Source organism: Pieris rapae, chromosome 8 (genome assembly GCF_905147795.1).
Source record: "Pieris rapae chromosome 8, ilPieRapa1.1, whole genome shotgun sequence".
Taxonomy (NCBI): domain Eukaryota; kingdom Metazoa; phylum Arthropoda; class Insecta; order Lepidoptera; family Pieridae; genus Pieris; species Pieris rapae.
The window spans coordinates 8,997,139-9,021,080 of NC_059516.1; the positions used below are offsets into that span (position 1 = coordinate 8,997,139).

Consider the following 23,942-nt stretch of genomic DNA (forward strand, 5'->3'; position numbering starts at 1 on the left):
AGCTTCTCGGCCACAGATCTGCCCGATTACGTGTCTGGTAGACTCGTAGATACGTAGGGGACCTATGTATAAAAAAAATGTTTTTGTGTATACTGTGCATCATGAGTAAACAACGAACGGCTTGTAAATGGACTGCCTGGTCGATTATTAAACCGTTTAACTTTAACCAACATAAAAATCAAGTTAAATATAGTCATATGAATTTGTCGCACTTCTGACAAAACTACTATTTAAATATATATAAATTTATAACTATTTAACATAATTTTAATTTTTTCCGACTTTTCCAGTGCTTTAGTGTGCGTGGTCACGGTGACTGTAGACAAAGGGGTGTTGAATTTCAAAAAGTATCACAACTGTAGAGAAAGTTATTATCTGTATACAACATAGCTTCAATCCGTTGAAAAAGTGTTTTCTTTTAATGTATAAAAGTTATGTTAATAAAAGACTACAAACCAAAATTGTATTATACCTACTGTAAAATAAATGAATGTTTAGAAAAATATATTTTAATGTTAACTATAATTGCTTAGATTATTTATGACTGGCTGAAAGCTTTCAGCAGTAAAGCCGCCCATAACATTCTTCTATTATTTTCATCTATTTTACGATACCAAAAAGTGTTTATTATTATTTCTATTTCACACAGTACGGCGTATAACTTAATTACAACGTTAAACTTTGTGCTAGATAAAACTTAATTAAGTTATCGAAGTGAATTTATTGAGCACGTAGTTGCCAGTATTGTTCCAGCTAATAAACTGCGTTTACAGCTTGCCGATTAAAAATACAGCAGAATTTGCAGTGGTATTGTTTCTGAATTTCAGATAAAACCGTTTATTATGGTAGTGAATCTTCTCATGATGTCTCCAACGATAACTGAACAGTATACCAAATGAAGAATGTATGTATCGCCCATTTTCTGGTTGGTCTTCTACATAATTCATAATCCATGAACATGTTTACCTCTTATTAATACGGATTTCCTAACAATGTATATTACGAAATGAAATAAATATTAATGTATGTTAGGGTTCACCCGCACGACGTTGACTAATATGCTGAAACACAAGACTAATAATACAATGTTATATAATTATTAAATACGAATTCAGACATGAGTGGGCTCAGCTCTCACGATAATGTCAAAGATGAAGTGGAGTAAGGTCCCATACCCACTTCTGGTGCAGTCGAGCGTGTAATTTGATCAGGGAAACGATATGCTCCTACGATCTATAAAAAGATTTTGTTGATTTTTTTCTAGCAATATAGCAGGGTGTTTACATACACGATACATATGTGATGTTATTTAACTTGATTAACTTTTCGCTATAAACAGAAAAACTGTATGTAATAACAATTAAACAAACATCCTCCGCTTTATAATATTAGTATAGCTTATGAAACAAATTATATAGCTATCAAATTTTACCCGCAACTTAGTTTCATCATTGGATGTCGCGGCAGAGTTTGAAATTCTATCAGTTTTTTCCACGCACTACGTGGCTGAAGTACCTGAAGTATTTCCGTACCAATTTGACTTTCAAGAAAATACGTAACCAATTCTTTAACCGGACCGGACCGGTCCGGTTTTCTAAAAAAAAACTTTTGTGTAATTTTTTTCTATTAAATCAAATCAAAAATCATTTATTCATGTAGGTAAGTAATTTATGTAGTTATTATAAAAGCGCTTTTACTAATAATATATATTAAATAAAATATATTACTAAAAATTTACCTTCTAGATGTATATAAATGAATGATGACGTAACGAGATGTTTACAGAGCGTCACCATATCATGTGTTGTCAAGATTATTTACATATACCGAGAGACAAATCAGCAAAACATGTTTTTGGTAGAAATATTTCACTCGTAAATTTGGCATTTGTATAATTTTTTATTTATTTAAAATGAAATTGTATCGTTTATTTGCTATGATAGTATAATTAGATACATTAGTTATAAAAATCCGCACAATAATATACAATGTGTAATTGTACAATTTGTTGAAATAAATTTTGAAGACAACATGCACACTGACAAAATCCTTTGAAAACTGAATTCGGCTCTAGCCGGCTTTTAGTTTATTGTATAATTTTTATCCGTTTCCATCTGTAATGTAACGATATTTCAATAAATATAAAAACTCCCTCAAAACTTCGGCAACAACCAAGCACTACAGTGTGTTATCAATGGCGCCTGAATATTCTAAGAATCCGATAATAAATTTAATTATTTCCTAAGATAAAACAATCATTGAGAGTTTTATTATCAATATATTATTTTCCTTATATAAGGAAAACAAAATTCTGTTTAATCGGAAATTAGTTCATAACAAGATATTAATTCTGTCAGATATCCGGTATATGAACCCAATTAAGGCAAAATTCAAAGTATCACGGGAGTTATCATTAGTGGATTCGCCACTCATAAACCTAAAAACAATGCCATATAAAAATGGATTCAAGCTGTGATTTTGGCTAAAGGAGGTCACGATCGTCATTAGGTCTTTACATTTGTACCTTTTTAAATTAAAAAAGTAAAAAAATATTCTTGTCTATATCGCCAGCCACTTATTGTTTGGCTGTGTACATCGGTTTTAGATAATTCATAAAACAATTTTTTATTTATTTTATTAAAGTATTCCTACAGCTTATCATTGAATAATATTCAAATAATTATACGATACACAAAAGCCAAGACGGAATACACATTGAAACAGAAACATAAAGCACAGTTTTACAAAGCACAGATTTATACTAAATTCTAAATTATAAGTTCTAAGATTGATTGATTGATAGTTTATAATATATATTTAATATGAAGGAACAAACAAAGCCATTATTAGTAAAATATACCTGAGATTTTTAAATATTTTTTTAAGAATTTTTAGTCGCAATATTTAAAAAACAGAATTCATTCACTAGACTACATTAGACAATTAAATGTCACTTAATTAATTGAAATCGGCCATAGATCGTTATTTTTAGGTGCCCGTTTTTTTTTACAAAAGAGATAATTTATATCTTTTGTATCATATCTTTATATTTCATAGTTTTATTATATTTGTTACAAAGACTGCATACACAAAATGAAAGAAGCGCCATTTACTCTAAATGAATTACCTGCAGCTGTACGGTTTCAGCTCAGACAAATGAAATGTTCAACTCCATTAAGTAATTAGGACTTAGGACGATACCAGACTGATAGAGAGAAATAGAGCTCGGACAGTTTTAAGGTTTTTTAAAGGTTCAAAGTACTTGAAGGGTTTCATTTCAACCTTATATGAATTAAATTATTTCATTACAATTTTATAATCGCTCTTTAACTTCCATAATAAATAAAATCATTTTAAATGTTTAGCGTGTATTTTAGTTTTAGTATCTTGGAGTACAAAATAACTATTGATAACATTTTTTTGTTGATGAGTTTTTGACCTGATTCAACTTAAAATGACCTAGGAAGATATAATAGTAAATAATAAGCATCCAAATTACTTTTAAACGCGTGTATAGGATTATTTAATAACAAAACGTTCAAGACACCGTATCAGATACCTATGTGATATGTGGCAGTTATGATATAATATGTCAAAATATTTGCAAGAAAAAAATCCCGTATTTAGAGGCGGGCAACCCCCGCAAAAGAGCAATAATAATTTAAAACAACATAGTTTAATAATAAATTATTTGTTAGAAAATTCAAATGAAAAAAAATGCCCTTTTTATTTAGAAAATAATTTGGGGCCAGGGGTTCTCTCTTAATGCCATCATCATCACGATCCGGTGCCATTTTTCCCCAAGAATATAATATTTTATTACGTCTCGCAATGTTTTGGTATATAACATGTATTTGTCTGACCAAAGCTTATTGTTATGGCATTATAATATTATTAAAAACCACGAATATAATGGCTCCATTATTACATTATATTAAGGTATATTTTACGGTGCAAAATTTACATTTTAACATAAACATAAATATTGACGCGGTAATCCCATATCATAGTGTTCGCAATTTAAATCATATTGATGACAGAAGGGTATGCCCCAGGTATTTCAAGCCTACTAGTTTTTTTTAAACAGTAGTTACAATTGAATGTTCTAGGATCTAAATGCTCCTGGCTTAATTTTGTATTCTTATAATTATTAAAGCATTATCTTTAAGGTGTTTTAAAGGTGCCACTGTCTAATATTTATTTTAACTTTCACTGAAGAGTTCTGAATGTTTCAGGATGCGGTATCCCTGGGTGGTGGTGTAATCGGTGCTCTGCACATCCCGGAAAAGTGGTTCCCGGGGACAGTGGATCGCTGCCTCAACTCACACAATATTATGCACGTGCTAGTCGTGTTGGCTGTCTACTCCATGCATCAGGTAAGGAAATCAATTGTCCGTCAAGAAATTTGCATATGAAACAATTATGTAAAGTGATTTTGGGGAATGATTTACTCACCTTTTTTACCGTAATTTGCTCTAATGAATACATTTAAAATTCATTTAAGTTAGTTCTTTAATTGTATAAATTAATTTGAAACATAATTATCTTTATTTAAATGATTTGATTAATTATGTTGGAAGATATTAACTAAATAACTATACGGCGAGGACCGAATTTTTTGGATTGTTTATTTATCAAAATTAAATTATTACTACAAAAATTAATGTGCCAGCGAAAAAAAAATGATTTTTTGTCCACTGTAGACATACAATAATAATATTATAAAAAAATATTTAACCAAGTATTTAACGAAGACAGTAAGTAAATCGCTATTCACCTCATTGCAAACAAGATAATGCTATATTTAAAACTGTTATCAATAATTAACTGAGTCATATACGTAACACGTTTGTTGAACCGATAGTTTGGCTAATTAAGGAAAATACTAATATGTGGATTTTCCTATATTAGGTTTCCTATAGGTTGATGAGACAAATTACCGAACAATAACTAAAAAACATTTTAAAACATCTATTTAAATTTCGCGCCTTGTTCCGCCTTTTTGCGGGTTCAGTTTGTTTTGTCTGTGGTTTGTTCGAATTGGTAATTATTGTTTGTTAGATTATTTAAACTATGAACATATTTTTCAAATTGTCTTTTATAATCAAGAATGTTTATTTATCTGTAATACCATTTAAGAAATATGTTAAAAATGATAAGGGGAAAATATAAAATAAAATAAAAAATAAAATACGTTTATTTTGGAACATAAGATCATCTAGGTATCACTTATTCCAAGTCAATCAATTCAAACTTGTAGGCATCCCTACTCATCGGCAAAATATAGACATTTATTGCTCTATACTTCTAAAAGTCATAGCTGAAATAGCGAATATTTGTAAAATTACTAAATTATACTAACTATCTAGTCAGTCGTAGTATAACATTCTGATACTGAAACTGGTTGATTCAAAGAAAACAAAATTAATACCGGAGTCGCCAGACATCCGTTTTGATATATAAATAAGTAAACTCCCGCATCCCATGTGAGGCTCTAAGGCTTTATTTTCTTCTTAATTACGTCAGTGATCGTTACAAAAAACTGTTTTGATACGTTCTTTACCTTCAATAGATTAAACGTTATCATTAAGGCGCTCTAAGCAACCATTAACAAGCATTATAATTTTGAATTGAATCTGGGGCGTCTTTATTTGTAATGCAAAACGGATTTTAAAATTAAGATAGTTAAGTAAATTAATTAAGTATTTGTGTTTGGAATAAGCAATATTTTTTATTTATATTGCCGGTTGCAGACTCAAAGTAAGAACTTCCCAGAGATACATCTAATAATAATAAAAGACTTATTCATATACATAACATTTAAATACACTAATATTTCTATCATCTATCCACGTCTGTACTGAGTCAATCTCTGCCGTATGCCACCTGCTGTTTTCTGAATCTGGTCTATCCTTCTAAATTACCTTCGTTTATTGTACCTTCGGCACCCGTTTAATACTGTATTGCTCAACTCACGACATTTAATTAAAAGAGCTGGCAGCAACCTCGGACAAAGAATTAGTTTAGCTATTCAAAGGGTGACCGCTGCCAGTATCTTCGGAACCTTGCCTAAAGGGACTCCTTTTAATAATATATTTTAGTTATTAAATTTTAAGGTTAGTAATTATATTAGAATTAATTTTAAATATTTGTAATATGTTATTATTTGATATTATTTAATTAATTATTAATGTTTCAGGTAACAACAAAAGACTTGGCATGGATGTCACGTGTGGACTGCCGGTCTCCACTGCGCCACCTCTGACACCAGCCACCACACCTTCCATCTGACTTCCTCTCACCCTAAACCCTGAAAGACAATTCCCAAGTGTGAATAAAATGTGATGTCCGTGCATTTATTTAGGTTTAGGGATTCAGTCAATTCCGCGAGAGAAATTGCCATTATGCTTGTCTTAATTAAAACAAATGAACACAAGGAGATTGCCCATGTGCAGCTAAAATTAAATATGAAATCGTATGGTAAACTACCATACGATTTTACGACATTTAAAATATTCATTCAAAGAAGAAATTCCAAAGCCCGAAAAAATAATATTTTTTTTGCATCATTCTTTCTCTTATTTAAATAGTAAAATCCTATATGTTTTATATTGCTGATATAGCTTATGAACAAAGTTTTTTATCTTAATAATTATATGTAAATGGGCATTCTCTTTCTTTAAGCGATAAATTAATTGTAATGGTTAATGGCCGATTAGAAGCAGTTACAAAGTTTATAGGCAGGTTCGCTGTCAAACCATTGCGCACGTGCGAAAGTTATGATAACATATCTTTCTCCACCTCTCATTAAAGTAGCCGAAAGCTAGTTAATTATGCTTTTAGATTAAGAAATTAAAGCAATATCGTTCATTTGGATAATTTAAAATTTAAGAATAGTTCAATTTTTAAAAATAATAATAAGTTTTAGATGACAATATAACGGCCTAGAGATAGCATCGTTTTAAAGCCTTTTTGATGATTTTGGTGATTATGAAAGTAATAATAGTATCGCGGCGTAATATCTCTTGTGATTAGTAAGACAATTTAAGAGATTCGTGACCTGCCTTTTCTTCATACAATCTACATTACACAATTGGAAATTAATACTTAAATGTATTTTTCGTCCCAAAATCTTGTCCACTGCTTAGTTGTGATTCGCAAAAGCTGACAATTTCCAAGATCCCCTTTAAGGTGTCAGGCTCGTCTGCAGGTGTTTTCTAGAAATGCTCAAAATTTGTTGTAAACTTCATATACTAAACTAATCGAATCTCTTTAAAACAATAATATACAAAACTTTATCACAGCCTATAAACACAGCAATACATTAATACAATATTAGAAAAATGAGCAGTTAATTAGGTACTAGTTGATAATATCTTAATATAAAATTTGTCTTTCTTAAAATTTAGCCAATTAACTAGAAATGAAACGACCAATTGGTGTGTTTTGTATTTAAGAAATCGCTTGAAAATTGTTTGGCCATTTATGTAGGTAAGGTCGGGTTAATAAAATAACACCTTAACACAATATTTCGTATCAAATTCATATACATATTTATTAAACAATATTCAAACAATTGCTTGAGACAATTGGTAATATTAACTAAATTAATAAATCTCAGTATGTGTTATTTTTTTTTATAGAACAGGGAGCAAACAGGCAGGAGGCTAACCTGATGTTAAGTGATACCGCCGCCCATGGACACTCTCAATGCCAAAGGGCTCGTGAGTGCGCTACGAATGTATATTTAACTCAAATATTTTTATTTATTCATAGAAAATTGTTTAATTACACTATTTTAATAAAGTACTCACTCCTTCTCTTACGTAGTACTACGATGTTAAAAGAGTGCAATTAAACTGATTTTGTATGAATAATTGTAAAACTAACAACTCCAAGTTAGTTAAATGTAATTTAGTAACTTACACGTGTCAAGAAAATCTTAAATAAAATCTGTAAGTCAAGAGTACGGCAAAGTATTGATGCTTTTAAGGACCTGGTGCTGGAGGCGAATGCTAAGTATACCGTGGACTCCGAAGCGCACCAATTCCCAACCTGGTACCAACTCTGAAGACTGGACTTGCCTTTACCCCTAGCCCAACAACAAATCATACCATATTTCCGTCATACAATGCGCAGAGGTCATGAGAACATGGAGAAACTGATTGTTTCGTGACACATAATCCGAAATATCACTTGGTCGTTTACCAACCAGATGGACCAATAAAGTGAAAGATTAATCGTCCTACGATACGCTGTTATAAAAGAGGCGCTGAAAAGAAACCGGTGGAAACAGATAGTCCGCTCCAGATGTTACCTTGCTCATCACGACAGTCAGACATAAGCTACCGGGAAACTTGGAGATAAAAAAGATATTTATAGATTTGCCACAGTTAAATTACCACCTAATTACAATATTGTGCAATTTTTCTCGCACAGTTCACTATGCAATTATAAATAGGTTAAGCACTAAATACATCCTGCCTGGAATTTTCCAATAATTAAAAGAAACATGAGAATTATGGGAAAACGTTTATTATCTTGTTACCCGAAATAGTAGTCGATTTTTCCATATGTACCAACAAGGTTGTACTCTGTGTAAATAATACTACTTATAATTTACATATATATTAATATCTATACAAAGCTTATCATAAATATTTAGGTAGACAATTTTAAATGTTAATAGTAAATGAAGTCTAACTTGATTTAATACAAATAACTGCTAATTCTTAGTATTAAATAAAATCTTTTCGTTTCCATATTTATGTATCGCTAACCAATTGTGTGTTATATGGGAAGATAGATAATCATTTATATAATTAATTACAGACGGTTCTCTCAATTCGTTTAAATCCGCATTGATTACAAGTGTTTATGCACTATAATATCCGGCATTCGTTACAAACTAAAAACATTAAAACTTCTTTGACACCTCTAAATGCGATATGACAGTATGAAAATAATTAAACTTGGTGTCGGTTTCGACTTTTATAACTGACTTAAAACTAATGAAAGATGTCATATGCGTAAACCAAAGACAAAACAAACCTATGAAAGACAAATGCTTAAACGTTGTTATATTAATCCGACTTTACCATTTCTTAGTAACTTAGATTAAACTAAGCATAGATAGATAGCGAAAAGCAATAATAGAATTAAATGAAAATCGTAGTAAATTAGTTATAAAACACTGTTAACATTCGCAACCGAAATGGTTTATGAGAACCATAAAACAATTTAAGTTACATTGTAACAACAATCTACCGCGTTGCGAACTCCAAATTAGTCCTCCCAAAGTATTGTTTGCAATTTGTAAAACCTCACACATTTCGTAAAAATAATATAATATGTATTTATTATATCGACACGTAATTTGGAATGGTTTGGCACGGGAGATACTTCGCACATCTGCTTTTAGTAACATAATATCTAAAAATATTCCACACACCAAACGATACCAATTTACTAATCTATTTTTTTTTTTGGACACGCTGTATAGATATTATCATATGGTCAGTGGAAGCCCTAGTACTAACAGGATTTTTCGTCTAACATAAAGAGGGCCTTTGTTGATATTTAAAAGTAAACCTTATAATAATATCGAGAAAATTGTTTTTGTTTTAGAATCACAAAAGTTTGTTAATCTTAAGAATTCCGCAAGTTAATGTTACACACTCGAGATAGTGATTATATAAAAACTTCTGTAAAAGATATTCTAAAAGCGTAATTTAAGATTGCACATAAATTTCCTTCCACCAATAAATTGATTTCAGATCTTATATTTTTTGATTATATTTTCGAAATATCATTTAATATATTTACATTGTACAAAAAGCTCGTCGCTTAAGACATTGATATTCTATAACAAATGAAGTGTATTTTTTTTTCTTCAGAACAAATACAATATTCAATTAGTATGAGCCGCAGCTTTAGGTTATTAATGTTGTTTTATTATGACTGAAAGCTTTGGTACAGCTTTCGGTCATATCAATCTCCGACTATTTCTTCCTTATCCCTGTCGTCATTAAATCGTTATTTGGCTCACGACAGCAGAAAAGTTTCTATCAAACTTGAGACTAAAATTTAACTAAAAGTGGTTTTCAATTTAAATCTTTTAACCGTAAAAGATAATGCACAGGAAACAATTTATGTGTGTTTATAACCTAAATTCAGGTTCTAGAAACTAGCAGAAATGTCTAATCACGTTACGTACACTATGGCCTGATCGAGTAGGAATATCCATGACGTCCTATGTGTGATCTTCCGCCTGATGAAATATGTCAAAGTATTATAGCATGAAAATCCATTTTCCCTCGCAATGATTTTCAATTTGACGAGGAAAAAATAACATTGATCAAATCAATTCAAAGACGTGCCAAAGATTCCGCCTGAAACGTGAATAGGATAATATGATTCCTGGTGAAACAATTATGGATTCGAATTGATAGGTTAAGAATGTAGCCTACGTTTGCTCATTCATTTCTTTAGGGAAAAATTCTTAAGACAATTTTAATAGACCTTTTAAGGCGCGCACTAAAGTTTTAGTTTGTTATAAGTATTTTACTTTCAGGAAAATAATTTTAGGCCAATTTCAATACTCGAATAATTCAGCAATTCTCACACATTATAAACAACTTTTAACCAATGTATGAGAATTTATAGTATGTAACAACAGATATACTTCGTCTTCGGAGACCAATGATAAAGCTGTCACGCGCAACCATTCTCTCCGGTGATTGAACTTAGAGATGGTGAGTCAATCGTGAGACGTGCAAAAATGTATACGGAAAATGATAAAAACTGACTTCCTCAAAATTGTGCGTCCGGATATTTTGGAAGACCATTCAAGCATCGTGACTTGATGCTTCTGAGGAGGCAAAAGTCCAAAGGTACAATTTGATTTATCTTTGAGTTGGATGAAATTTGCGAGAAAATCAACGTTGTTTCGAAGCTCATACTGCATATATTAGATTGTCAAACTGTTTTTAATGCTTAATTAGTTTAAAACTATTGACTAAAGCACAAAACTTTTGAACTGAGAATTGAGTTTTCGGGTGTTTGGCACAACTGTTAAATCAAAAATGTTTTTTATGTTGGAGTAGCAATAATTTGTAAAATAGTTTAATTACATTACATTCAGTATTATCCGTAAGAACTCTAAAATAAAATAACATTTTTGATTATGCGTAGACGTTGAAGAGGGTATTAATATTAATTAGAATCAAATTTCAGTTTTTTTATAACTAGTTTATTAACTAATAATCATAAAATCTTCTTATTTCCTTCACCTCGTAATTTCTTAGGAATAGTAAATAAAAATTCTGTGAACAGAAGTTGTAAATGTTCGCATCCTAAAGTTTTTCTATAAATGAGTTGTTTTTTTTACTAAGTTACTAAATTAATGAAAAAGCATTTTTGCATTCAACTGATTGATCTGATTGGTCCATGAAGACAAAAAGAATATCTCTTAATAATTCCCAATACAGATAACAATATTTATTGTAATATTAGAATGAAACTGAATCAACCTTTTTGCATCGTCCGATTGTGTTCAAACTTTTTGCCATAGATTATATTTTCACGCCATCAAAGAAGAGATAATTATAATTTATGATTAAATCCCGTTTTCCGCAGACTGCGCCCTGTGCGCATGTTGTGTGTCATGTACATGTTTGTTTCATAATACATGGCATATAAAAGAATTTTTATAAAAATGTCATCTACACATAAACGTTGTTGTATTAATTTCATTGTGATATAACTTTCAAACTGAACGCATTAGATAAACAAGTCACTAAAAATTATGACGAAGGTCTAGGTCCATACATACTAACTTGAAATGATAAGAGCTAGTTTTGTAATATATTTATTAAGTATTGCCAAGCAACTTTGTTTTGATACAAATATCTGAATTATCACATAATGGTATATTAAGAAAAATACCCAAACATAATTAATTAAAAGCGGAAAACCTTATCAGTGTGACATAAACGAGGAAAATACTCTTATATGTCAATGTTACTTTCACAATCTTTCATCTTGTAAAATTAAGTAAAAATCCTGTTTTAACAGGTATATTAGCAGGTGATAGTTAGGTTGTTACATGTTTGATTCTAAAATTAATTAAAAAATAACAAAATTGTACGTATCTATCTTACTTAATGAATGTTATTAGTAAATCACCTGCCTAATACGTATAATTAATAACAATTTCTTCTGACGATCACATTATCAGCCAGATAGACGCGTGTGACCTGCGAACATACGTCAAGTTGTAGCATATAAGTCAGCGACTGGTTCGACGCTCAACAAACACAAAATGTTTCTCAAGGCAGTAGTTGTGTTCTGCGCGTGGGCATGCGGAACGGCAGTGGCGGGACCGCGCTTGAATCAAGTCGAACCATTAGATAAGCCTAGTGAGTAATTTGTGTTCTTTTTCATGTGTTCTTAATTGTGTTTGTGCTGTGAATTGTGATGTCGATTATAAGGATACAATTATCGTTTTAACGTAATTATGGACCGGTAACGTTTTCTTTCATTAAAACGATAACGCTTCCCGTTATTATTCGGTGTTTGTGGGTTATCAAAACAACATTTTAATAATAGAATATTTTGCTAATTACGGTAGTCGGTGATGTTGTACACATTTTCAATAATTATTTATTTTTAACTTTTAAATACAGAACCTTTGCGACTTACAAGTAAGGGTCGAATATATTCTTTTCCAAGAGCAATATTAATAAAATAAATATAAATGAACATAGAAGAAAACTGTATAATATAATAAGAATACAAGAAATCCGATCCTTCGTCTGAAATAAGGTACCTTAATATAATATTTTTACGCGTAGTCAATAGATTTATAACCTGTTGTGCACTTCATACAATAAGATCTACCAAGCAGTGAACAAATATGACTTCACTCTTTGCATACTAACTGAGTTCTTTGTTTATCGATATGACTCAGTTTAAGAATAAATTAGACAAATAAATAGGAAGCAAATGACATAATGAATCATGACTAGGTGCAAACTAAAAATTAAGTTTTGATATCTATAATATACCTATGTACTGATAACTAAAGAAACAAACATGCTTTAAAGAACTAAACTAAAGAAACAAACTGACTTACGTTCAGTGTTTTTTATTTGTTTATATATTTAGTTTTCTATTTTAACATAAGCCACCTAAATAAATAAATATAATGGTTATTAAATCTTAAAAAAAAACTAATTCCAGTATATTTTTAATGGCAACAATTTAGCTGACTTGCATGGGAATTGTACTTGGTACTAAAACATCTATAAAATTAAAAAAAGGCTTGTAATATAAATTTAATTAGTTTACACATTTCCAGTAATTATATCGTAACTTTGAAATCCACGAACGTATACATTGACAAGTATATGTTGTGTAAACGCAAAACTTTTCCGACAACGACTACTAAGTATCGTATAAAATATTATTTTTCAAAAGCAATATTAATATAATATCAGTATTTTAGAAATATACCTAAATTAACGAAACTTATTATTATTATAATAAGTCGTATTTGAAATGTAATTCACTATCTAGTATCTACTAGAAATACATAAATAATAATAACCCATAAGAAACGGGCAAAAATGTACCGGCAGTATTTCGCTCGTGTTAGTTCGCTCACTGTGGGGTACCTGGTACTTAAGGATTATACTTCACAGGTCTATTAAGAAACAAGTAGCTCCAAATAAACATCACTGCTTTGATCACTCTTGTTAAAGCGTTTCTTCGTATATAAGCTATGATGTCAAACATTGTTGTTGAAGCAATTATCATTTCAATAGTCGGCAATTATACTTGAGATAATTCAAGCGATTTTCCACTGAATCCGTTGCGGTTGTAAAAACTATGTTCGTCGTATTTGTCATTATATATCAATCGGCAGTAAGCACATGCGCGTGACCATTGTTTACCACAAGGTTGAATATTACAAAGTGGTATTTAAAAAACCCGCTATTAATATATTTGACAAAAAATAATGAAGGAAAATTCTAAAGCAAAATTTTCAGATAGAAACTAAAAAAAGACGATGCACTTATATGACAATCACAATAAAATGCTTCCAATTATTATTTGGTGATTTTGGAATAAAATATTTAACTAAAACTATAGCTAACCAGGATGCATGGATCATTTTGATGTTTGCATGTTGTTTCATTTATTGCAAATGAGTTTGTCCTCATTTAACATTTGCTCATAGTTGACGAAAAACATCGCCAGACCACCGGCATGCTCTACGACCAAAAAATACATTTGGCGGTGTGTCAGGCACGGAAGGCTGGTCATCTTCAATTTGTAAAATCAAATGAATATGAACAAGAATCTAAGACCAAAAAGCTTGTAGGACCAGTAATTTTTTCATAGATTTTTTATATGTTAAATATTTATTTTTAATCACGGCATCCTCCAAAACTCAACCAAAAGAGTCTTCAAGCTTTTTTATATTTTGTGCATATGGTAACAATATTAATAATTGAGTTTAAAATTTTCATATTATTTCACTAAATTTCCATAGAATTCCTGGTATCTAGGCTTATGCGGGCTTGGAATTAAAATTAACAATATTGCTCACGAAATCTGTAGATTATAAAGTCATGCTTTAATGTTTATTATTAGTTTATAATTTTATTTTATTTATTTCTAGTTTGCTTGGACTCTGTATTGACGTTAATTGGTAAGTTAACTTTATAATTAAATAAAGTATCATAAGGGTTCGCTTCTTAGTTAGCCAAATATAGAACTTAAATTTATTTATTTCCAAAAGTAACTTTAAGTTGACGTGTCAATGTTAAAAATGCATAGAAATTATTGCAAAACGTAAAGCAGTAAAAAAGGTAAAGCGATAAATAGATTTATTATTCAAAGAAAAAAATACGCAAAACTTAGTGCCGGTGGAACAAAACTCGGTCAAAATATTTCAGTCCACAAAAGCGTCGACATGCATTAATTACAATACAATTTTGGGTGATAAGTGAAAACTGCAACATTAAGACTTGTTATTGACGCCTGAGCCAAGTGTCGAGGTCTATAAAGTTGTTGTATTCTTTTTAATTTAAAGAAATTTAGATAATTTTAATAATAATAAATAATATAACACGATAGGGAAAATAATGTGATGTGTTTTCTAAGATCAACAGTCATTGCGTAAATGCAACCACAATAGAAACCAAGTATGTATTAATTATTATCAATATGTATTTCATTATCTCAAGTCAAGAACATATAGTGTCAAGAGTCTACAGTCTACACGATAACTTAGGTCACTTTGATAAAATATAAATATTCAGCAATAAAATTCGAAATCAAAAATTCTTAGATATTATATTTTGTGTGTTAAGAAAAGTTCGCGTAGATACTTTTTGTAAAAAACTTTAGGACACATTTGTATTAAATACGTTTATAATAACTGATTTGCTAGGCTTATTTATAACACATAAATTACAAATATTTTAATCAATTGTTGCTAATAATAATGCATAATAGTAGTAACACAACTAAAATAGTGTTTTATAGAATCTATCTAAAAAAATTATGTACACTAACTTCAGAATTATTACTGCATGGGAAGATAATATATTTTTTAAGTTCAATATTGTTTGCACAAAGTTTTACAAGAGAATTATGAAAACGAACAGATTTTTTTTATTTTAATATGAAAAGTGACTTGGCGAAACAGAAAAGCTTATAAAGAAAGGCTTTATTATGACCGAAAAGCATGAATCTGCAAGGCTAGATAATAATTAAATAGTGAAAGCCTGGCAACACTAAGTTTTGTATTTTTTACTACTAGTAATATATATAAGCATTTTAATACTACAGTACTAATAAAGTTCTGTATATTTGTACTATAGTATTGAAATGCCTTGAAATATTATAAAACCAAATATACAAGCCATTACGGCCTTCCTACGTATGATGGTCACATGTGGTCGTCTTCAATGTTATTTATGTGTACCCAACACTTCAAACATGTAACTGTATTTGTATTGCGTTAACCGTTAAAATAAGCTTTTTTACCCACCGATGCTTACACGTCCGGAATCAATAATTAAAATAATAATTGTTTCGTTACGATTAGTAGTTTTTTTTTATAATGAAAGAGACAGTCAGTTCTTATATTCTGATTTCAGAACTGGTAACATAGGTACCTACTTTAATTATATAAGAATAATATATCTAACAATTATTTTTTAAATTATTTAGTGTTAGATTAACAATATTGTCTTGAAATTATATTATTATAGTTACGTTCAGTCAATTCAATATGCAACCTGCAACATACGAAAATGCAAACTGCATTTATAAGTTACCTAGGTATGTCAATTTAATAATTGAGTTTTCGTATTTTGTGTGGGTAAACTTTACCTTTGACGGCATTTCATCTTTGTGAAACAATATTTTTTTATCATAGTTAATAATGTAACAGATGCATTTTTTTTTACTAAATTAGTATATACGTTTAGATCGTCGTACAGTGGTGTATAATTTTAGTATGCAATAATAGTATTACAAATCATACCCCACCATGGGGCTTTGCACAGAGCCAAAGTTTTAACGCAGTAGGTATAATTTTTATTTAACATTGACCTTTAGTGAGAAGCCGATACTTTGCAGATACTCACCAGACCGGTACAACATGATATCGATCAATCAAGATTGTGAGTCGTATCAAGATTCAAAAGTGACTATTTTACGAAAACTAATCTTTTTTTGAACAAAACCTCACTGCTTCAACGGTGAACTTAGAACCTCTAAAAATTTTAATATCTGAATAAAATAAAAAAAGTTTTCATTTTGTATTCATTCGTACGTAGTATGTTCTGTAATTAGCCTGTGGTCGTACGCCAACTATTTTAATTTTCGCCTAATCCGCTATAGCGAATAGTGCTCGCAGACTGCAACCAATTCCACAGCTAAAAGCGTTAATAAAAATTGTTTTTTAGCTTACAAACTGACGTAATATTCCATTTGTTTAGATACACACGACTGCTTTTGCCCCCAAAGCGATGATGCAAATCTTATTACAATTTACGTATTGTTCGAGCAAAAGTTACATTATAAATGTTTTTTTAACGATTAAATAATGTAGGTCGAACATTTATTTAAATTATTTATAATCTGAATGTACAACATTTACGTATTTAAAGAAACAATGATTGATTAGTCTTAATTGTATGGATAAAATCGGACTTTCATTCAAAAGCTTATTACTAAGGAAAATAAATGATGCTTTAATTATATTTGTAGAATTAAAAACAGAAACTACTATATTCGGTTTGAAAGTTCAAATTCAAGGTTACCTGGTAATTGGTCCGAACGACCTCACAATAAAAATGTTCGGCAGCGTTGATTTTTTTATAATAATAATATAAAATGGGAAATGGATATGGTCATGAACGAAATACATAATACTAACTTAATTTAATAAATTATGTATATGTATTTATATATTAATTGCGGATGAGTGTGTATCAAAAGTTACCAGGCGAAGTAAAGATTTCAACACACGAATAAAAAATAATTATCAAACGTCTAAAAATGTAACAGCTACAGAAGTTAAGACAAGAAAAAATGTCGGTGTAACCCAACCCAAGCCCTGGTTCTTCTTCGTCGCATCTATTTATTCTGTGTGAACAAAATAAAATAAAAAATGAAATATAACATTTTAATACGGGGATATATTGTCACAAAAATATCACCAAAATATACACGACCCTCACACGGGTAAAACTGGAAAGATGCTTATCAATTTATATTTAGTCTGATTGACCCAAAGACAGAAAATAAACAAATCCCACGGCTTTATCAAAAAGATATATTTTTCGATAAAAATTAATCATATTAATCCTGATAATGTTAAACTTTGCGTGTCAGTCACAAAATGACTTTGTACTCGCAACATGCTATTAAATTATGCAATATTATTAATATGTAAGAAACAAGAAAATGCTAAGCGACTTAAAACTTTCATTTATTTAAATAATTTTGTTTTATTAATAAATTACTTCAGATTTAAGAAGAATCCCAGAACTGAATGTCAGAGTATTAAAAGACCCGACCCCATTGACAAGAGATGACTTGTCAAAACCCGTGCATGAGAGGTATCCATCAGCTGTGCTGTTTGGCAGGACTTGTGGGGGTACAATTATTGGGGACCGATGGATACTGTCCGCTGCTCATTGGTGAGTGGAACTCGTATATGCTACCATTTGGGTCATACCCACCACCCAAGTAATCACGAAAAGTAGTTAATTAACATTTTTCTGTCAAATTGATCTCTTTCTGTGAAATCAGGCGTACACTGTAATGGACAGAGATAGAAAGTATTATTGTCGAAATAGTGTCAATAAATTTATCGTTTTTGAATGTTTTTGAAATCTCATATTTATATTCTGTACAATGAAATGTAGCCCTCTAAAAACAGAAAAGATTAATACATATCGCAATAATGGTATTTCATGTTAATATTAATTACATATTACTAATTCTAAATTAATTAACGGCTTTTGTATTACAACCAATGATAATAAGAATACAGGAATGTAATAGGAAAACAGATTAAATACATTTAAGACGCATTTCAAATCGATAATAGTCTGTTGCGTCATTGGATTTTCCAAAGTGTTTACAAATTAATATGGCTCGAACGAGTGCTACATATCTATTGAAACCACATAATATTAATTTTAATTTGACAAAACATTAAAATATTTCCTTATTGTGTTCTGTTAACACATGATAAAACAATTTAAACAATTCGCTTTAATTGCCTAGGGTTACCAACAACTTCGTTTATTAAACACATATAAAAATAAAGATATTGTTTTGTGAATTGAAAGGTTTTTTAAACTCCCAGGCCCATTTACTCGCCCGTTTTCTAGAAAATATTCAACGTAAAAAAACATGGGCCATTAAAAACCATATAAAAAAGTATATTTAGTTTTACGTTTACAAAAAATAAATTCATTCTTCAATTAAGGAAAACCAAAAAATAAGCTCAAACAACTATTGATTACATTTTTTACCGTCCCACTTAACAATTCTGAAATTGATCGATTTATTCTGTATATAAATGACTGTGCGCATTTCAATGCTAATACTTAGCAATAAATTACTTCCTGTTGTACAAAATTCACAAATTAGTTTGGTAAACGACACAATGCCTCACTCGGATATCCCGAATGTTATTGCCTCACATAAAATTGATCAAGCGAGCGAAATTCGTTTTAAAATCGATTAGTGCACTTAATATACATTGAAATTTGCTTGTACTTTTAGTACGAAATGTTAAAGTAATCCTTATGAAATAAACATAACGATTTTATATAATTTGAATTTTTCTTCTACTATTGTACTACAATCTATTATAAGATTTGTAGACAATGAACTATCAGAGAGTAAGAGTAGACTGTTTTATTTTCAAGTAAAAAGTTAAATAATTAGGGTAATAAAGAGTCAGTAGTAAGATGATCAAAAAGTCAAGACTAAGCACGCATTATGACTCCTATATGTCAAAAACCATTACTTTTTGCCAATACTAAATTATATACAAAAGTGGATTATTATAACCCTTATACAGACACCATGTATACGGAAAGGATCTGTTTTCAATAACAGGTTTTTGCGCATGCTACTTGTCTAGTATCAATGTTGTCCCAAAGCCTTGGTTATAATGTACCTTCGTAGTCCGCAAGAACTTTATTTTGTTGTGTTGCATGAACACATATCATTGGTAAATAAGTTGTAAATTTGTTCGACATTTTCACTATTCTACAATAAAATCTTTATATTTTAAGCTATGTTCGAAAGAAAATTAATTATTAAAAACAAACAGTGTTTGCTTAGTTGCAACTCTGAATTTTATTCTTAGGCATAAGTTATAAATATGTAATCATGTGATAGATAAATTAAGATGAATTTCAATGCTCCTACAATAAAATTAAATACTTTCTCTATCTTTTCAGTTCCCTATTCACAAGTGGCAGGGAGGTATTAGCTGGTACCAATAACACAGAAGATGGGAGTGGCACTCGGAGACGAGTTAAGAAGTTGTACGTACATCCTCGCTTCTCTGTTGGTCCCTACTGGCTCAATGCTCGAAGCTACGGAATTAAACAGGTACAATCTAAATCATTCTTTACGAAAAACACGTGTAATCGATTAGCACGTGGCATATCTGTTTTGAAGGTTCAGAGTTCTATCCGTGAAAAAAAACATGCATCATCTTGACACTGATGTTTTCATTTATAGACTAAATGTTTATAAACTTTAACCATATAAGCATGATAAATGAAACAGGACTACTCCTGTCTTCACATGTATCTGAGTGTATCAATTCAAACAGATATACTGAATATGCAGATGTTAAATTGGCTAGTTGAATAAATAGTCCGATTTATAGGTAGCGGCGCGATGGGACTTCCTGTTAGCAGAACTAGAAGAACCACTTCCTTTGGACGGCACGACCATGATGGCTGCCCCATTGGATGACATTGCGGAGCACGAGGCCGGAGAGACCGTCGGATTTGCGGGATTCGGAGCTGAAAACCATGGGGTGAGACTTACATACCATGACTTAACAAAAATAAAATCTTTGTTTGGCATAATTATTGACCATTCCTTGCTATGTATGACATAGTTTGAGTGTATTCGTTTTAAACGTCTTTAGATAGTTTTATCTTAAATAATAAATACTTACAATATTTTGATTTCAGGATGTTATGCGGTCGCAAGAGCACGCCATGGACTTAGAAGTGTTGGCTGACTCAAGCTGTGCTAAATTAATCGAATACGACGCCCAAGATATGCTTTGCGCGACTGGCCGACCTCCAAGATACGATACAGCTTGTAATGTATGTAAATCTTATGTTATTGAAAGACTAGGGCCCGTAACAATGGTCAGCCATCTGACAAAAGTGATTAATTTATCATAGTATCATATAATTTTGCCACTTATGGAGTGTTGTTCTCCATTTTGAGCTGGAGTTCTTCAGTACCGGATCCTACCACTTGACAATCGCGGTTCGAATCGGTTCGAACTCTATCCGATGTGGAGTCTCTCTGCATCTTCTTCCGCACCACGAAGTGTGTGGGGAGGAGTTGTTCGGATTAATACCTGTATCCGAGTTTTACAATCAGATGTCGAGGCAGAATACGAAAGTACACCCGTCCTCGACGTTCGTCGTTTCACTACTAAGCCTTTTTACGGCAGTTTTTGCCGCGCATAACAACTATGTGGAACCAGCTGCCCACTGAAGTATTTTCGAAATAATTGGGGATAAAAGCGTACCAATATCTAAAAGGCCGGTAACCCCATTGCATTGCATTAAGTGTCGATGGGCGGCGTTTCACTTAACATCAAGTGTGCCTATTTTCCGTTTGCCCCTTGTTCTATAAAACTATAAAAATGTATAAATATTAAACTAACATTAAAGCGTAATAAGCAAGATTGTGATAAAACCGATGAAAGATACAAGGATATAAAGATTAAAATATTTGTTTGTGTCGTAAACACTTATGATATCTAATATATAAAATTACAATCAATCGTTGTATGGTTTATTTCATCGAAAATCTTAGTAAAAACACTAAAAATATTCTTATTTTTTACAGGGAGACAGTGGTAGCGGTCTGATCAGTGATTCTGGTAGCGTTATAGGTGTAGCTTCTTGGGTGGAAAATGATGCCTTCGAATGCAGAAACGGCGCAACCATATACTTCTCTAGAGTGTCCGCAGCAAGGGATTGGATCAAGAATGTGACTGGTATATAGGCATGTAATGAAAGAAGACAAACCAAAGACTATTTAAATGACAATAGACAACCCGCCTTACTTATAAACCTCAACTTACAAGTTGCTGACAAAACGCTTAATGTTAAAATCTTTGTGTCAAGAGATGCTACAACTGAGACTGAGCATTTTTATAAGTAAGGAAAAATAAGATTTAATTAATCATCATTATTGTCAATGGTAGCTGGATAACTCTTATCTAACTTAAAGGTTTAAGTAGTATTGTTGATAAAATGTGGCCAACATGATTTATATGGATAAATGAAAACGTAAATAATACTTAATATAAAGTGATACTTGTAAATAATTCTTACAAAAATAAAATGGAAGTTTAAAAGATAAGATAGCTGGTAAGGTCTTCAATACCGAATGTAAACGTTGTAATAGAAAAATAGAATCGAGGAATAGAACAAAGTCAAATGTAAATCAATACTATCTCTTTCCATCTCAGAGTAAACAGTATTCGAAAGAAAGACTATACATACTACACTATAGTTAATGCTAATAAGCTGTGTTTCATAAAAAAACATTTTAACAGAGGTCTTATCAGCTATAATTAAGTACAAAATTTCGCGTGAAACTAGTCATGTGCTTGTACTTGTTTTCAGGATGTACTATATTTATATTTAAGACAATAATTCTGTACGTAGACTAAGATTTTGATAAATAAATTACTTGATTTTGAATCTTTAAATTTTTAACTCGTATTATTGCCAAATGATATCAGATGATTATTTATGTTTTGTTAAAAAAATCAAATTATATTCTACGGTTAAAAAAAGCACCACTGAATTTTGACACTCAAACGAATGATCGCAAGAGTGATTCAAGTATGAAGCCTCTTGTTTGAACAATCATATATCAAAAAGTTTGAAACGAAATAGTAGTCAAAGTGACGGTACTGTTTCTAGAACAAACATTGATCAATCTTATTCATTAACTCCCGAACCCATTAATTTATCCACAATCTCAGAATGTTATTAGACCGTGGATCCGTGGTGACACTGGATCGATCTCCTGTCTGCATCTCATAACCAAACCCTACGAAGACAATCCTTTTTTGGCGACGGATAGAATGCAATCTCTTCGCTCTTTACACTAATATTTAATAATCAATATGATCCAAATAAATAAATTGGTACAAATTATATAAAAAACATACGTGTCTATGTTTAAAACATATTAAATAGCATTTTATTTTAAAAACTAGTGTAAGTTAAAATATCAATCTTATCCTATGATATTGGCACAGTTGAACCGTCATTTTCACACATACGTGTATCGACAGATGGCTATTGCAATTCGTCGATTGGTTATTGGATTAAGATGTCTATCTCAGATGATCAAAAATGGATTGAGATAGGTTATTGGGTTTAGGCGTTAATCCATGATATCAATAAACTAGATTGGCTCAATTTTATAAAACGTGACGTCACGTTTTATCCCAAATTTTTACTTAGTTTATTATATCTGCTTATTGCCTGAAGAGCATTTGTTTCATATATTCTGCCTAGGAAACCAAAGGTTGTAGAATTAAAACAACCTTGTTTCAATATCATAATATAACTACCGTATTCCCGTATTCGTATTATATTCGTTCGCTGAACATAAAGAAGGCAGGAATCTCCCAAGAAGGAAGAAGGAAGGAAAAATCTCCGCCTTTTCACAATATTTCCATAGTTAATTTTTATTTGTCACGGAAGTTTTTATCTAATTCAACTCATTGGCGCCATAAAGATTTCATTTAATCAATAGTAATTTAAAATCAAGATAACCCTAAAAACACCAGATTGACAACCGTTCATCTTATTCCGAAGTATATTTTTTCAGAGCAATTTTAACCTTTAACATTCCGTCTCGGTATTTCAACTTTCACAGACAACAGATTTTCATATCTATGTATATCAATTAATATTTGTACATCACAAACATCGTGAGGAAACCAAGACAAATACGCAAAAACTTAGGAAATGTAAATTTAGGATTTATTTAACATCTTCTTCGTTGACGTTTACCTATATGTATAAAGTTATATTGAGTTTGAGTTTAACTAAGATGGGTCTAATACGAGGATTCCACTTGTACATTGCCTACTCACTAAGGAAAAAATT

At 30.8% G+C, this 23,942-nt stretch overlaps 2 protein-coding genes across 3 annotated transcripts in view; both read left to right on the forward strand.

The window, feature by feature from the left end:
- LOC110998904 (progestin and adipoQ receptor family member 4) overlaps positions 1–7,629 on the forward strand; it is a 41,313-nt gene extending 33,684 nt beyond the window's left edge. Inside the window, exons 5-6 of the mRNA XM_022267720.2 lie at positions 4,236–4,376; positions 6,200–7,629. Coding sequence (XP_022123412.2) covers positions 4,236–4,376; positions 6,200–6,265 — 207 coding nt within the window. The 3' untranslated portion in view covers positions 6,266–7,629. The remainder of the gene's footprint in view (positions 1–4,235; positions 4,377–6,199) is intronic.
- A 4,644-nt stretch (positions 7,630–12,273) lies between these two features.
- LOC110998799 (scolexin B) lies at positions 12,274–22,517 on the forward strand. Of its 2 annotated transcripts, XM_022267587.2 has the most exons (7): positions 12,291–12,419; positions 14,687–14,716; positions 18,053–18,224; positions 20,007–20,160; positions 20,444–20,596; positions 20,757–20,894; positions 21,655–22,517. In XM_022267587.2, exons 1-7 carry the CDS (start codon positions 12,323–12,325, stop codon positions 21,811–21,813), a joined length of 903 nt encoding a protein of 300 aa, XP_022123279.2. In that variant the 5' UTR covers positions 12,291–12,322; the 3' UTR covers positions 21,814–22,517. The 2 variants fall into 2 exon arrangements, with proteins under 2 accessions (XP_022123288.2, XP_022123279.2); XM_022267596.2 differs by lacking the exon at positions 14,687–14,716 and having other exon boundaries at positions 12,274–12,419.
- The last annotated feature ends 1,425 nt before the right edge of the window (positions 22,518–23,942 follow it).